This window comes from Peromyscus leucopus, chromosome 2 (genome assembly GCF_004664715.2).
Source record: "Peromyscus leucopus breed LL Stock chromosome 2, UCI_PerLeu_2.1, whole genome shotgun sequence".
In the NCBI taxonomy this organism is placed as follows: domain Eukaryota; kingdom Metazoa; phylum Chordata; class Mammalia; order Rodentia; family Cricetidae; genus Peromyscus; species Peromyscus leucopus.
In genome coordinates, this window is record NC_051064.1 from 16,967,039 (window position 1) to 16,984,929 (window position 17,891).

The 17,891-nt window shown below is 42.8% G+C and overlaps 1 protein-coding gene across 6 annotated transcripts in view; it reads right to left on the reverse strand.

The window, feature by feature from the left end:
- Runx1t1 (RUNX1 partner transcriptional co-repressor 1) overlaps positions 1-17,891 on the reverse strand; it is a 153,874-nt gene that overhangs the window by 2,980 nt on the left and 133,003 nt on the right. For all 6 annotated transcript variants that reach the window (XM_028871610.2, XM_028871606.2, XM_028871608.2 and 3 more), the window contains 2 exons: positions 13,870-14,060; positions 1-142 (listed from right to left, as the gene is read on the reverse strand). The exon at positions 1-142 is cut by the window's left edge and continues 2,980 nt beyond it. In XM_028871610.2, coding sequence (XP_028727443.1) covers positions 1-142; positions 13,870-14,060 — 333 coding nt within the window. The remainder of the gene's footprint in view (positions 143-13,869; positions 14,061-17,891) is intronic.

The following is a 17,891-nucleotide window of genomic DNA, read 5'->3' on the forward strand; positions in this document are numbered from 1 at the left end:
CCTGCTGTGGGGCCTGCAGGGTCTGTCCACAGATGTGGTGGTGCTTCTCCCAGTCTTTATGCTGGCAAAAGGAGCCACAGTATCGAGCTGTGTTACACCCGCTGCAGGTCTCGCTTGCTTTCCGGCCACAGTTCCAGCAACTCTAGAGGAGGAGAGACACCAGGTGAATGTTTCACACGAAGGTAAAAATCTAGTAAACGTGGGAGCTGTTACCGTTCCCACAGCTTTAAGAACTACAGAGACAAGACGGACAACTCCAAAGACTTCAGCCTCAGTACGACCTCAGCCAGGACCTCGCCCAGGCTGACCTTCCAATTGCACCCCAGCCAACCCTCTCCCACCTCTCCAACTGCTGCCCCTTTCCTGGCCAGCACTCCCTGCCTCACAAAGAGGCTCCTGGGACTGAAGCCTGAGAGGAGGAGGAGCAGGCAACGGTGAGGACCACAGCTCCAGGTAAGCCACCCTTAGGAGAGGCCACCAGGACATGAAGCCTTGCCCTGGCCCCTGCAGGCTGTTCTGGATGGGCTATCTGGTTCCTACCAGGGCCTTTGGGTAATGGCCACTCATCACTTTGTTCACATTACTGCTACCTCTCCATTCTATCAGGAGAGGCCCAGTCTCCCTCCTGACTCAGTCTTCACTGCTAGCACACTGACCACACCTCAATATATTCCCTTCTTCACAGGCGGCAGCGGCGGCGCCCGCCCTCGCCACCCATGTTAACCTGCATTTCCAAGCAAAGGGAAACATTTCCGGTAGCTCCCACAGAGATATTGAATTTTCTCAATTCAGTCTCTGTTGTCTCAATTTCCTGTCAGCGGCAGCAGCTATGGCACTGATGAAAATGGCTGAAGATCTTGCCACTGTTTACCATAGAAATCCCTTCTTCTTGGATTTGGCTGTGTTCATATGTAATCAATTATCCACTCTATATTAACTCCAAGCTCTGTTTCCCAACGTCTGTCCTTCTCCACAGATACTGTCATGGCTAGACATAAATACACTGCTCTGGGGAGAGGCTTTCTTCTTTTGGATACTAGCAGGAATCACAAAGGAACTACAGGACCACAGTATTGAAAGCAGTGAACTGGGAGAGAGGTGGATTCTGTCTCCTGCTCCATCCCAGCCCAGACAGGATATGGCAAAGTAGTAGTGAGCTCTCTGGAGATTTAGCTCTTTAAATCCACAATATCCATTCAGTATCCCTAACAACAGAATTGGGGGTTAATCTTAGAATACCACTCTACCCCAGCAACATGAAGGGAATTATCTCTGGTTTATTTATTGTTGATAAATGCTTCTTAGCCTGACAGGGATGAGATGCTCAAAAAAAACAAAAACCAAACAAACGAAAGCACTTGTGAAATGAACATGAGTTGATATCTAATTTAGTCTTGAAAAATGAGAAATCCTAAGACTGGGTGACTAACAGTGCTACTTGGATACAGTGTTCCCCCGCTGGTAGAGCTCCCTGGAAACTCAGGGAAGTTAGAACACCAGAGGGAACTGGGGGATCAACTGTGCATCAGGAGAAGGAAACCTTGACCCTGGAAAACCAGCTGCCAGCTTGGGTGGCGCCTTGCAAGACACGGGAAAAGCAGAAATGTGGTGGCCTCTGAGATTTACATGCTAAGATAAACACCTCATGAATCAGAGCACAGATGTCTCTGTGCATGGAGAGACGCAAGCACACCTGTGTGGGCCGATCTAACGGAGGGAGGCGAGGGCAGAGGGGTGGAGACCAACTCTGACAATACTCTCAGGGATGCTTCCTGCAGGAGAGCCTGAACCTCAGAAAGCCACATTGAAATGTTCACCTCAAGAGTAAATATGTTTCTTGTTCCTCAGGAAGCCTCGTTCTGCTGCACAGTGCTGTGTCAGATGGCTGTAGCATTACACACCACTAAGCTTTCCAAGTCCTGCTTCTATTTTGCAGTACTCTGGATGGAACCAGGGTCTTCCACATGCTAACCAAGTGTTCTCCCACTCAGCTACATCCTCAGCTCTTATCAATGGTTTTGGTTATTTTTTGCGAAACAGACTTTTAGCTATAGATAACCCAAGCAGTCGACAGTTGTGATTACATCACAATTAAAAACCATTTAAAAGTAACTGCCAAGATATTGCAAGGTTCCTCATGTGTTCTCTGCATTTATTGTGCTTTCATTATGTTGGGGGTATGTCTAGAGATGGGCTCATGAGCCTATTCAAAACACACAGTTGGAATGGCAGACCATTTCCCTGACAAAGCTTTTCCACGATGCAGAATATACAGGGATTTTCAGGAGTTACATTAACTGCTACCAAGGGGATCCAGGAGCCTTTCAAGGGCCAGAGCCTGGGAACTTCAAGAACTCTGGTTTCAAACCTAGAGAGAGGACCAAGGAGATTGCTGGGTAGATAAAACTGTGTTCTGTGTAAGCCTGATAACCTGAGTTCAATCCAGGAACACATGTGAATGGGTAGATGTTGTGGATAAGTCCAGATGCCCAAGTGCTAGCTATCTTGTAGGATGCACCACAGGCCCAGAAATGAGAGGGATTCTACCTCAATATGGTGGAAGATGAAACCCCACGCTGGAACATTATCCTGATCTAACACACACACACACACACACACACACACACACACACACACACACACACTACACCCACACACACACTTTTGAAAAAGTTCAGCTCTGTGACTTAATTTCTTACCCATTCAGAAATTCCAGTGTGGGAGGAAAAGCACATCAGAATCTATGATCTCAAACTACACACTTAGCTGATCTGGGACTGTTGTTAGCAAAACAAATCCGAAATGGATAATCAGTACTACAACTTAATTTTTTCCTAGTTCAATTAAATTAAGATGAACGTCTCAAGAGGCCAGGTGTGGTAGTTCACGCTTGTAATCCCATCACATAGGAGGCTGAGGCCAGTCCTGGGTGTTTTTTAATGGGATCTCCAAGAGCCATTCTCCAAAGAACAAAAAAGGTGAAGAAAATCTGAAAAGAGCCACAAACTCTGACCATCACCACAAGTGGAAGCCTTGTCTCCCAAATTTAACTCCACTGCATTGCATGGGTGATTTTTCCATGAAATTGTCAATAAACGTGGGCCTGGCCCAGCCTCCAAAGCTCGAGGTACAATGTTCTGCACTCAGAGTGAAGTTTACTTCTGTGAGGTTCAGCTTTCAGGAGACTGCCAGCTGGGTCCTGGAACCAACTCAGCAAATAAGCGATATTCCTAAATTACATCAGAAATCCTAATTAGGGAACAGAGACTCAAATCCAAAACAATATTTTAAGGAAATTAAACATCTAATCTGAGTCAAGTGGCGTCTTTAGGAAATACCCTGGTGTGAGTCCTATCGTGTTTTGGCAGAGGCACATTTTGGCAGACTCCAGGGTGGTAACTGCCCAGTGCTCAATGGCTCCTTCAGATTGAAATCAGATGTATGCAACATTCTCAATTTAAACTGATTAAACACACAGACTAAACCAGGTAATTACAAATGCATGTGCTGGGGAGTGGAAAGAGGAGACAGAATGGGGACTTCTTTATTTTTTAAAGTGTTTTCAAAGATGGGAACAATTTTACAAATAAAAAAAACATGGAATTGAGCCAAATACAGAAACAGATGTTTCAGATAGTGGAGCTGCTGAGAGCTGAGGCCTCTGGCCGTAGTCCTTCCTGGTTCTGATCCAGGAGTGAGGGGCTCTGGTTAGTTTTACCTCTAGCTTCACTGTAAAGTTCTTTCGTCCCATTCAAAAGTGCAACAAAGAACAACTGAACGATCTTGTGGAATTAAAATTTTAAAGAAACTTGCACCATTTTATTGCCTTTGACACTGCATTCCAATAAATGTGCAGGAAACCTTAGTGTAAGCGCAAGTTAAAAACAAAAAAAAAAAAAAAAGGAAGAAGAAAAAAACCTCCAAAGTGGACACTTTTAAAAAAGCTCATCAGAACCTTAAAAGGCCATTTGTATCATATTTCTCTTGGATAACTGTACTAAATTTTCTGTTTATAAGTCCATACCTAGGCAACTGATGCCTGGCCAGCAGTACTGACCCTCAACATTCCATCTGGAAATGGGTTCAGATCAGAGATATTTCCCATACTCTTGGGCATCTGACCCCTCAGCCCCAGTTGGTGGTGCTGTTTGGAGAGGTTTAAGAGGTGTGCTCTTGCTGAGGAAGTATGGCACTGTGTGTGTGTGGGGGGGGGGGGGGCTTGAGAGTTTAAATCCCTCCTCTACTTCCAGTTTACTTTCTCCGCTTCATGCTTGCAGCTGAGGATGTGAGCTCTCAACTTCCTGATCTTGTTGCCATGCCTCCTACCATGATGGACTCTTATCCCTCTGAAGCCATAAACTAAAATAATTGCTTTTGATCATGGTATTTTATCACAACTGGGCAAAGTTGCCCTGGGACACAGGTGAAGAACCAAGGCTGTATATAAAGTTCCTCTTTGCAAAATACATTAAACACACTGTTACATACAGCTATAACAAGGATAGATGGAAGATTCTGGATGCCAGAGTTTCCTAGCAAAGATTCTATACTTTTTTTCTTATCAGAAACTCTCTTTGTCCCTCGGGGGCAGGAGAGCTCTTTCTTTTATCAGAAAGAGCTGTTATTATGTTATTCAGATATACAGAGGGTGATCGACCATCCGGCAGCAAAATGCACCTCTCCTAGTCTTTACTGTTGACAATTCTTTTTCTGAGAGACAAAAGGTTTTCTGCCAAATGATTGTCCTTTTTACTAGGTCTTATCTGCAACTGATGCTCAAGACATTTAAGTAAAATTGTTCTAACTACAAAGAAATCTGCAAATGTAAAGGGCCGGCTCCTCTACTAGTTCCATTAAAACAAAACTCTACAGAGCAACAGGACAACTTGAACTCACACTGAGACCACATGTCAGACTCCACATTGCATTTGACCTTGCAAAACCTTGCTCATGGGCATTTTGCGGTTCAGGATCCTGAGGCCTCAAAAGTTTCTTAACTTTTGCATTAAAAGATTTTTTTTTCCAAGTCACAAAGAGAAGAAACTGCATAACCAAGGTGTAAGACCTCCCCAATCTCCAGCGGGTATTTAGACTGTCAATCAAACACTCTTTCCAAAATGCCCCACTCTGCCAATGTCAGATCCTTTTTTAGGTGCCATTGTGGCCCCACTGGTTAGGAGAGAGTGAGTATCATTTCCTACAGTGGGTGCAGGCTGGACCAGGATGCAGGAGCCAGCCAAGACAAGAGGCCATGGTAGCTAACCGAAATGACACAGGCTTCAGAGTCAGTGCAGCCTGCCGTTCACTTTCAGTGCCATTGTTGAGTGATATTAAAACCACAGGCAAAGGGCTTCAGCTCTTGGAGCAAAACCAGGAGCTGCAGGATGGCTCAGCACAGAGCAAACACAGCAGGTGGTCATCCTACCCCTTCCCTCAGCACTGGCTGGAATACAGATGGAGATCTCCTTCCTGTTGCAGACACAGTACCTGTGCACCACTAGAATCTGAAAGCTTGCACATCCTCCAGATTAAGTGCCTTTGCCCACAGGCATTAGCAGCCACAGGGAGAGAACCTCCCTATTGCCTGGCAGCATTTCTTCCATCCTCTCTTCAGACTCCTTGAAGATTCCTGTTGAACATGCCTTGTTGAAACCTCCATTGATTTTGGTTTTCAAGATGCTAATATTCTGTTTCTTCTACTGTAACTTTCTCTTTATTCCCTCGAGGTGTTTGAGAAGCAGGGACTGGCATGAGGAACTTTCCTTCCTAAGCTCTCCTTGCCTGATCTAGTCTGCACCGTCAGCTATGCCCAATGGCCCAACCTGCTTCCTGTGCTCACACTGCCTTCCCAGCAACACTCCCCGGCCATGAACTACCTGTTCCATATGAAGCCTACTTTCCTCTAAACCTGAAAGCCATCCACCCGAGTCACTGGTAGGCCGTGATCCTAAAACTGGGACATTTTATTTGAACTCCTCTTTCTCTGGCTCCTGTAACTACTCCAATCAAACACCACAGGCCCTGCTTATGGTCTTCCTTTCTCTGATCCTTTCCTATATCGTGGCTACTATTGTCTTTCTTATTAGAATCATTTCTTCACAGTTGCCCTCCCCTTTCCCCCTCCCTTGTCAGCTGTGGTGGTTCAAATGAGAATGGCCCATAGACTCGTGTATTTGAATGCCTGGTCCCCAGGTGGTGGAACTGTTTGGGAAGAACTAGGTGTGGTCTTGTTGGCAGAGGTGTGTTACTGGGGTGGGCTCTGAGGTTTCCAAAGCCCATGCCAGGCCAGTTAGCTGCCTCTCTCGCTAGCGCTTGTGGATCAGATGGAAGCTCTCAGATGCTGCTCCAGCATCAGCCTGCCTGCCTTCTGCCATGTCTCCCACCATGACAGCCATGGACTCACCCTCTGAAACCATAAGTCCCTACTAAACGCTTTCTTTTATAAGTTGCCTTGGACATGGTGTTTTGTTACAAGAAGAGAAAAGTAACTAAGACATTGGTTAACTTTTTTTTATGTGAAATATGAACAACTTCTCATTACATTTGTCTCTCTCAACAACCTTGCAAAGTAGGTCACACAAACATTAGCCAACATTTGCCATAGGAAAACCAAAGCTCCAGGAACTGAGTTCTAATCCCCATTAGCCACATAAAAGTCCTACAGTGCTATGCATGGTGTAAATGTCAAGAAGTGAAGACAGGAGGACCCCCCCTCCCCACCCCCACCCCCGCCCCCGCCTACCGCAAGCTCTTTGGCCAACCAATCTAGCCAACACAGATTCAGGAGACTCTGCTTCAAAAACTAAGATGGGAAGTGATAAAGGAGAGTACTAACATCCTCCTCTGGCCTCTGCATTTACATGTACAGGCACAGGCACCCCCCACCCCTGCCAATACAGAGAAAGAGAGAGAGAGAGAGAGAGAGAGAGAGAGAGAGAGAGAGAGAGAGAGAGAGAGAGAACCAAAGCAGGAGATGCACAACTCAAAGCCAGTCATCCTAAAGCAGACGTCTGACCACTATACCCCCAACACCTGTAAAACCAAATGCCTGGCCTTTGAATAAGAGACACACTAACCAGCTCTTACTGAAGCATAACATCGTAGTTCACACTGAGAGCTACAAATTCTTCTGGGAATCAATTGTCTGACAGAAGGGCGGTGATGCCTGTGTAGTAATGATGAGCCCCAGCACAGTGGGGGCTGGACTACATAGACGCCCCCTTCTTCTCCTCTTGGTATAACCACACAGCTTTCACCTCTACGGAACAGTGGATTAGTGGCTCTTTATTTAGGAGAAAATATGTTGGTGGTTTAAAACTAATCTCTCTACTAGGACATCCCATGTCTCCTCTAACTTTTAACACTTCAACTTCCTAAGTGCAAACAAGTGGTGGCTCTCCAAAGGAATCTTTAGAGCAAGTTTCATCAGCAATATCTCCCAATGCGACCCGTCCATTGGAAAGAACTATTTGCGTAGGAAATAGATATGTGAAAGAAATACAACAGCTTGAGTGACACACATAATATTCCGTAAAACAACAACATACAGGGCAAACAAAATGGCTCATCTGGTAATGGAGCTGACCTCCAGCCTAATGGCCCGAATTCACCATGACCCACATGGCAGGTTAAGAGAACTGACTCCTGAAAGTTATCCTCTTGTGAGACCAAAATGAGCCATCTTAGAAATAAGACCAAAATGCTTTCACCCTAAAATTAAGGTCTAAGATTTCTCCTTTTGGGAATAGGCCATTAGTTACTAAAACCAGTCAGTTCAGATTCCAGAAACCAGGAAGTGTAAAAGTACAGAGTCACAAGGTAATGCCTGCCGGACTATGGAATGTCCTCTCCCTGGTTTCCAGGGTAACTGACCACAGAAATGCCCCCACCTGAGGGCAGCCAATGAGAAATGGTGGCGGGCAACCACTCCCTTAGAAGTAATTTCTAGAGGTCCCTAGAAGCGAGCCAATCAGAATTGTACCCGTACTAGCATCCCTAAATGATGTAACCTTGTGATTTTTTCCCTTTAAAAGCTGAGCTTGCAGACAGATGGGCGCTTCCTCCAGCCTCCACTGCGTTGGATGTATTGGACGAAGTCCCTGCCTAGGCTTGTATTGCTTTTGGATATCCAGAATTAAACCTTGCTTTTGCATTGTGGCATGCTCGTCTTTGGTGGTCTTTCTGGGGATCACGATCTGGGCACAACACTCTGACATCTTGCATGATATGGCACATACATAATAAGTAGTTGTTAAAAAGGAGATAAAGTATAGGAAAGTAATATATTACCTAGGTTTTTCTAAGTCCAATGTCATTCTGATTGTTGTGACATTATTAGTTTACACATCTAAAGTTAATTAATGTGTATCGATAATTGAAAAATACTAGTAATTAATAATTGAAAAATCCTTTTCCAGAGGGAAGGAATCCCATTATTGAGGAGGATTTTATGAGGCCTTACCTCTCAAACCACAACTGGCTCAATAGCCTAGACAAGCCAGGTTAAAGCCAGTGGGTCACAAAGCAAAACAAAAAGACATGAGTGTGAGGAGGGCACATGGAGGGAAGAGGTGGCGAGAGCAGGCCAGCAACCCAGGCCTCCCAATTCTGAAGCCCAGGTTTCTGCTCAAAGACCCTACAGAGCAGACACATGCAATAAAAACTGATTCATTTAATTTATCTCCATGTATGTTTTGTATTTGGAGTATGTACACTCTATGTATGATCTAGGAAAGAAATGGGTAGGTGTTTACAATAGGAAGTATTTAAAATAAAAGAGGCGAGGGAGGTAATGTTCTCATCAGAAAAGAACATACTGTGAAGAATGACCATGGGAAATGGGCCGATGACTGCCATGGATTTCAGCTCTTAAAACACTATAAAATAAAATGATGTAAAAAATAAATCTTTTTTTTCCCCTTGGGGGATGGCAAGTTTTACTCTGAGGCCCTGGATGGTAAGGAACTCACTATATAGACCAGGCTGGTCAATTCACAAGTATCTGCCTATCTCTGCCTCCCAAGGCTGAGATCAAAGGCCTCTGACACTACACCTGGCATAAAAAAAATATACCAGTGAGACAAACAAATAATATCATATTTCCTGCACAGAAACAGAGTCTGGTGGGAGTGCAGTGAATCACTCCTGAGCTGGGGAGCCAGCTTAAGACTTCGGGGTTCAACCTAAAATCCATAGACCCAGAGAGGTTAGGAATAGAGGAACAGACAAGGGGAGGACACGTGGATCTCCCTGGGAGGGGGAAATAGAACAGTTTATGGGTGGACTGGGCATGAGTGGAGTGGGGAGGGGGAAGGAAGATGGAGTTGAGGGAGGAAGTACCATGAGAGAGAGCCAGAATTCAGGGGCATTTGAAGAATGATATGAGAACCTAGTGCAGTGAAAACTTCCTAAAATACGTGAAGGTGATCCTCAGAAGGTCTCCTAATAATGGGGGATACGGAGTCCTCACTATCCATCTCTTGTCACCAAATGAGGCTTCCAGTACAAGGACTGGCTTACAGTCAATTGAGTTGTTGGCCAAGGGAGTCCCATGGAATTTTCCCAGAAACCCAGACTATTGTTAAGACAATGGTTGCTCTTTGCAAACTAACAGGGGGGGGCATTGTCAAGGACAACACCCACATAACCCACTGAATGCAGAACAATAGAGCTGGTGCCTACATGGTGCCCTTACCCCTGCATTCTAGTGTCTTCTGTACAGGAAGGTACTCAGCAGGCTACCTAAAAAGAAATGTAAACACCAACCCAACCACAAAACTGTTGACCTACAATCTGTCCTGCCCAAAAGATATGCTAGGTCAACAGTGGCACAGAACTTGAGAGTAGCCAACCAATGTCTGATTTGACTCCACGAAATGGAACCCAAACTCGACACGGCCAAGAACCAGAGACTAGGTAGCCCAGGGGCATAGGGTAAACCGAATATTAGTAGTCTTAAAAATCTAACAAAAAATTACTCCTAATAATATTCTGCTATATTCATAGATCATTGCCTTATTCATTCATCATCAGAGAAGTGTCCTCCTGCAGCAGATGGGAACAGATGCAGAGAACCACAGTCAGACATTAAAGAGAGAAAGTCCCCAGAACATATAGCTCTAAATGGAATGTCTGCATCAAATCCCTCACTCCAGAGCTCAGGAATAGGAGGCAGAAAGAGTGTAAGAACCAGAGGGGATGGAAGACATTAGGAAAACAAAACTGTCTGAATCAACTAAGCAAGGCTCATATGAACTCACAGAGAGTAAAACAGCAAGCACAGGGCATGGGTCTGCACCAGGTCCTCTGCATATATAGCATGGCTTTCAGTTCAGTATTTTTACGGGACTCCTGAGAGTGTGAACAAATGGGTCTCTAAGTCTTCTGCCTGCTCTTGGGGCTCTTTTCCTTCTGTTGGGTTGCCTTGTCTAGCCTCCATATGACAATTTTTGTTTTATCTTATTATATTTTTTTTGTCATGTTTAAAAAGAAGACTTTTGGGTTCTACTCTTAGATTTTTCTAGTTGCAAGAGCAGATGATTATGCACTCAGCTGGTCATGGTGTTTGAGTGTGGTGACAATGTAACTTGTCATCTAAACAAGCACATTTGAGAGTCGTGTGGGGTGCTCTAAAAATACCAGAAAATGGCAGCTCTACACTAGGCATCCATATACTCACCCAACACCCTACTTGACAGTGGAGAATCCTGACTTTCACACTGAACAAGATGAACCTCATGAATTTCTATTCTGCTTATTCTTTCCAATCTAAAGACTTGTCTGTCTAGCTAGCTTTAACAATTCACTTGAGCTTTTAAATGCTTTAATTAATATTTTCATATGCACAGCATAAAATATCCAAGCATAGCTTACCTTTTCTGTAGCTTCCCTAAACACCATGGATAGATCAAACCTAGTAAGTATTTTTGTTTTGCTTTTCTTTGTTGTTATTGTTTTTGAAGCAGAGTATCATGTGGCTCATACTGCCTTTAAATTGACTGTCACTGAGTGGAGGATGATCTTGAACTTCTAAACTTCCTGCCTCTAATTCTAGAGTGCTGAGACTGCTGCAAGCCCCATCATGATGGGTCTGATGAGGCACTAGGGATGGAACCCAGGGCTTCATGTCCCATAGGTAAGAGCTCTACTCACTTAGCTACCCCCTCAGCCCTTCAGCAAGTTTTTAAATGTGGTTCAGATCTGATCTTCTGACATCCAAAACCCCATCATGGGACAATTCATCTCATAAGTATCCAGCCAGCATATCTAAATTTACCCCTCACCCCCAACCCCTGACACTACTACAACTGTCTTCCTCATCTTGACCCTAAACAGAGAAAGCCCTTCTTTGTTTTTAGTGTCCTGGAATCTCTTGCCTCATCTCAGTGTGAGTGTCCCCTCTAAAACACTCACCAGCCATGTCAGCCTCCACAAACTGTTCCTCACCACCTTGCTGATTCTCCCCTGCAGGGACTATTACTATGGCCTAAGGAAAGGGCAGCAGCCACAAGGGTCAAAATACCTAGTTCCTGATTATCCTTCTACACCAGAAGCCTTCACCTTTGAGGTTTACCATGACTCCTGCAATCCAATTACTTAACTCTCTTGGTGAATTGCAGTCAACATGAGGCAAAGATTGAGGTACCCATAAGGCCAGCACTATCCATGATATATAATAAAAGATCAATAATTCATTATAAGAATAAATAAATAAATGGGTAGAGTTAAGGTGTGTGTGTTACTTCCTTTCATAGTCACACAAAGAAGGCCTATTAATTTGTGAGATTTAAAAATCAATAGCTGTTAAACTTAATGATAACACATATATTTTTCAACCAGTTTCTACCAAAACCAGACTTATTTTTATTTTTTAAAAAAATCATAAATTATCTAAAACTCAATGCTATGTGAACCTTATTTGTGGTCAAATGGTTGGTGTACCAGAAAATTCCAAAGCATCAAAAATAGTTGAGAATTATGAGTTGTAAGGAATCTGTGTATTGAATCAGCTGTGCCTCACATTTCTGGCAGATCCCCCACCTAATGGGCCAATCAACATGAGAGCCAGAATAGGCCTGTCCTAGCCTGAGGAAAGCAGAGCCCTTTGGGTTGTGTGGGAGAAGTGCTGGGAAGCACTGGAGACCTGGACTTGAGGTCTGTTTAATAGACCATGTCTTACAATGCCAAGACCATTGTTACTATCCATACTGTTTTTTTCTGTGATGGTTTTATAGTAAAGACACTAAGTGTACAGAAACTGAAGGACTCTAGCATGCCACTTCCTGGATGTAAGGATATTAACTTATTTCTTTCCTAGGCATTTGTCTTTAGAAGTCAGCTTGCTACAAGTACTCTAAATATACCATCAGGCCTAAAATGTTCGTGTGAAAATAAAAATGTATTCAGGATGATAAGTGTTCTCATAATATCACCAACTTGTACAAGTTCTTTTCAGTAGACACTAATAAACTTCACACACACACACACACACACACACACACACACACACACACACCAACAACATAAAAAAAGTCCTTATAAATCTTAATGGCATGATGCCAGTAAAATTGAATTTCTGTCTAGTTTAATACAACAATGGAAAAGTCAGCCATTAAAAGGAAGATAAACTTCCCTTTGTCCCTCTCTTCCTGAGAAACTTCCAAATGTTGAAAATCAATTCCTTTTGTCCCCTTGTTATTCATCTGCTACACATTAAATAGAAACTCTGGGCATTGAGTGATTCCCGCAGGGTCTTTCATCTGCAGAAAAGCCTGCTACAAATTAAATTCTTACTCTCCCTCACAAATTATAGATACGTATTGTAGTAGACCATTGATTTATCAGGCCGTGCCTTTGCTAGTTCAGCTTTGTGAGACGAGCTAATTGCAGTCTTTTATCTGGACTTATTTTCGAGTTGAAGATTGTGTGCTATATTAATTAATGTGGAACAATTCTATGCTGTTGAGATCCTATGGGCTATATGTTTTAAAGCATTCTGTCACTTTTTAGTTATTTACTTGCTAGGTCTTGGGAACATTAGGCCCTGAGTGAGTGCATGTGTGTAAGTGTGGATGTGTAGAAATCATTAGAGTGGAATAATATTTAAAATTATTACCCAGATAGCAATGTTACATTTTGGCTGCCACAGTGGTTAGTGATAACATGAAAACAACGATCATACATGAGATCTTTTAGAAATATTTAAGTCATGCAAACATTACGTTAGCATTGGACTTTTAGGATTCATTATTAAAGCAATTTTAAATACGACTTTGGAGAATATATGAATTTCACCCGAGGAGCTGGGGAGATGGCTCAGTGGGTAAAGTACTTGCCCCACAAGTAAGGACCCGAGCTCGAACCCCCAGGACCACATAAACCCCATCCAGGGCAGTGCATACATCTATAATCACAGCCCTCCACTGTGCAGACAGGGCATGAGAACAGAACCCCCAGAAGTTCACAGTCTAAAATATGTTCAGAGGCAAATTAGAGACCCTGCATAAAACAAGGTGAAAGACAGAGACTGGCAGCTAAGGTTATCTTCTGAGTGTGGTACATTTGCCACAGCACATACATACCCATAATTACACACACATTATACATAGCGATCAAAAGAAAACTTTCTCAGTGTTTCATTTACCAAATACAACACAACACCTTGGTCAGAGAATTTTTCTTCCAAATGGTTAATGAATAAACAAGCCTACATCAGTCCTAGGCCAGTCCACCAATACCTGTAGTTTTCCCATACTGTTCTAAGTTTTTCCCAGTGACCTATCTAAAGTCCATTCTCCAAAGGCATTTGTGAACTTCCAGAACCAAAAGCACATGCTCTTCTTTGCAAGGAAGCTCCCCCAAAGGCCTTACCTCACTGGAGTCTTCCTGCTGGTTGATGACTGCCAGGGCATCCTCTGCTGCCTGCCGCTTGGCCTCAGCCACCGTGCGTTCCATCTTGGCTCGCTCTGTGGTGATCATGTCATGGGCTTTCCTCTCTGCCTCAGACACGGCCTTCTGCAGCTCAGTCATTGCCTGTCGCTTCACCTCGTTCACAGCCTCCTCTTTGATATAAGGCCAGACCAGAGGATAGAACATCTCTTGGTTAGCTCAGCACTAGAGACACCGATCCCTTCTTAATAGAATTTCATGGAACAAACCCAGCTCTCATCCAAATGACTGGACAATTCTGCCTGTCCAAAGCACAGTCCAAATATTTAAATTCATTTAGGAAATCAAACCTGAGAATTTTTCCTTGGCATGGCCTTCTTGGGAATGTTTTTAATGCATATATCTTTATTAACTTTTCTCCTACAATACAATTGCCTCCAAAAATGATTCTGGAGCCTGTTAAGGAGCAAGAATGGCCACAAGAATCTTAAAGATCATTCAAACTCACAAGGAACCTAATTTTTTAGCCTGACATCACAGTGAATGCCTGTAATGACATCATTCAGAACTTCAAGGCCAGCCTGGGCTACAGGGTAAGGGCCTTGAAATAAAAGAAATAATGAAACAGATGGTACAATTTTCCTTTTTCTTGTCATTTTCTGAATAACACAGACACATGGTTCTACAGGGGAAATGACGGAGACTTTGAAAAAGAACCTGCCATTTCGAAGCTGGAAGCTGTTCGCTGTCTACTTCAAATATATACAGTAGTTTGGTACAAACAACTGTCGCACTGGGCAATCGAAACCGGATCCCACCACAAGCCTCACAGTGGGGCCTGACAGCAAACCTACAAGGTGTCCAATTAGCTCTCCAGTGTGGCTGCAGCTGAGGTGCCAAGATTGACCCACTGTACGACAGAAGATTGACAACTAAAACAAGAACTTCCCACCTTTAAAAAAATTAACTGTTCTAATTAACAAGGGAAAATATCCTCCTCCTGAATTAGTTTATCTAATTTTCATTTTTATTCAAAGCAAAATGACAATGATTAATTGAAAATTTAATAAGCAGTAATTATTAACTTGGCAAACCTACTACCAATTAACACTCTATTAAAACTAATTATGACATGTTTCATTCAAGTGTTTGCACTTAATTGTTTCACCCACTTAAAAAGCACCTTAATTAAATGTTCTGTTTAATTAAAAACATAGATTCCTAATAAAAATGTTTTACTGTAGATTGAAAGTGTAAGAGATGCAAGTCCTCTCAGGGGTTCTCAGATTCCTGAGGTTGATTCTGTAGTGCATGACCTACAGGTCATCAGAAGGCCCCTCCTGCGATTCACTGTCATGTCCTCCTCAGCCTTTGTTACTTAGTGCCATCATTCCTAAGGACTTTCTTTGCAATTGATGTCTGGCTAAGTTTCACACACTATACTATAAATGAAAGATCCAGATTGAAAATATTAACTAAGCCATGTTAATCCTCTGTTGCTCCTGCAAGGTATGCACTTAAAATCTGGATAGAATCAGGACATTGCACACAGCTCACAGCACGGTCTTCACACGAGGCAAAAGCTGCCTTTATTACCCTATCACAAATGACTCAGGGTGCCAGGGAAGTACTGCCCTTCTAACTAGAGAGCCAGGGTCTAATTTGGTTTGAATATTCAAGGTGAATTAAAATTCTATCTAAGTGGTAATACAGGACAATAATTTTTGCTTAGGATCAAAGCTGTAGCTTGACTAATTGTATATGCAAATAAGGCAATTTATATTTAAATTATGCATTCCTATTCTAATCCCACAGGCATATACAGATCAGCAAAGAGAATTGGTAGGACATTTGCAAGGTGCTTGAATATTTATTACCAACTGCAAACATTCTCTGATCCTTTGAAAAGAAATATACTGAAGAAAACATTCAGTCACAATTTTAAAACTACTTTTATGTTTCATTTTTCCCCTCCAGTTTTATAAGGATCCTTTGTAACTTTGGAGTGTATGTGCTGTCTTTGCTCTTGCTTCTAAAAATACTACTTTTAGAGAAAGTGGATGCAGCCTTCAGCGTTTGTTAGGATTTGTAATCCTTACAAATGTAAATTAAAATGTTGTTAAACTATCATTGGAGCAATACACAGAATTTACATAGGATCTCTTGTGCATGCGTGCGTGCGTGCGTGCGTGCGTGCGTGTGTGTGTGTGTGTGTGTGTGTGTGTGTGTGTGTGTCCCCGTGTCCAGAGGAAAAGAAAAGCAGACAGAAGGACAAACAGGGAGAGCGAGAACAAGGCCAATATACACAAATGTGACCAAATGAGGAGAGGATAAAAGCAGTAAGGAATTGTGATTACTATTTTTTTCTGAAAATTTTATGCAAATTTAAAATCATTTCAAACTAAAATGACATAAAAACTGGAAAACACAATTAAAAGTATTTACTATCACAGCTGTGATTTCCGGTGAGGACAATGCAGTGAGTGTATCATATAAAAGATTGAGAGTTACGCCCAATCAGTATTTTCAAACATTTTAAACTCTACTTAGTTACTGTTTGCCAGGAAAATAATAAGTGGCACTTAAGTGGCAAAGGCATACAAGTTTCTCTTTAAAAAAAAAAAAGAAAGAAAAGAAAAGAAAAAGAGGTTGACAGGTTTGTTTATGGGTTCAGGGCCTGAGTTGATGCTGCTGCTGTTTTGGGTTTGGTTTTGTGAGACAGGGTCTCAATCTGCAGCATCTAGTACTTTACTCAATCTTGCAGCTCCCGGACACGGTTTTCCAATTGTTGGGATTGCAGGTGTGAACTATTACGCCTGGGTCTGGCTTTTGCTTTTCTGCTTACAGAGTTACACTTTAGAGTCCTTTCAAGGTGTAAGAAGCTGAGTGCAGACGGCCCATTTTACTTTTGGTGTTCTCATTTACGGGATGATTTGACACTCACTGGGCAACTCTACACCTGCTTTTTAAAAAGTCTGTCTGAAAAATATTAGAAGCACCTCATGGAGCTCTCTAGGTATGCTGTCATCCACATCTTAAATTTTCACATTCATCTATAGAAAACTGTTCTTATGTGGTGAGCAGTACCACAGCAGGATGAGTACAAAGGTCATCTGCACCACAACCGAACCATGTCTTAGAGTGAAGACAGAACAGAGATGGAAGATATATCCATAAATAATCCCAAAATGATAATCCCAACTCTGCTGGCAAGGTCTGCACTCTCCTCAGCAGTACATGGACACAACAGAAACAAAACTGTTTTTCTCAAGCCCCATGAACCTAAACTACATCAAGACTGGGTTCAGATCTACACCAAACCGACTGAAGAAACAGTAATGGCTGATTCAATAGACTCCCATATACCAAATCAGAAAACTGAAGGAGAAGAAACAAGCACAACTTTGATTACGTGGAAAATACAAAGTGCACTCCTGAATAGGCTGGCAATTGCTTGTTGCTCATGGGAGGCCTTCCTCTACGCTTCGCTATTCATGCTGGCTTTCTAGAAAAAGTGGTGTATTCAGGAAAACCTGCTCTTGCTTACCAGCAGCCCAACAAAGATGAGCAGATACCAGTGCAGAAGAAATCTGGGTTACACAAGACCTCACAGTCAATTTTCTGTAGGAACTACCAAGCATTTAACTTAAATACAGGTAACTAGGGGAACTGAGAAAGACATTGTTCCCTAACATAGAAACTCAACCTTTTATTGTCCCAAATGACAGTTCTCTGTACCTCTTATTGGAATAGCAGGCCTGGGCAGCTTAATGAGGATTTACAAGTAAAAAGTACAGGATGGGGAGATGCAGCAGCTTCTTGGGGTTGGACAGCACTTGGCAGTTAGTAACATATTGGGGAAATCCTGAGACCATTAGCACAACTGGGTACAATACAGGAAATAGGTGAGCCATATTGGAATTTCAGCAATTCAGCCAGAGGACCTGACTCCTTTGTAGACAGGACATGTGAGACAGCTTCCTAGCTCTTAATCTCAGCTATAA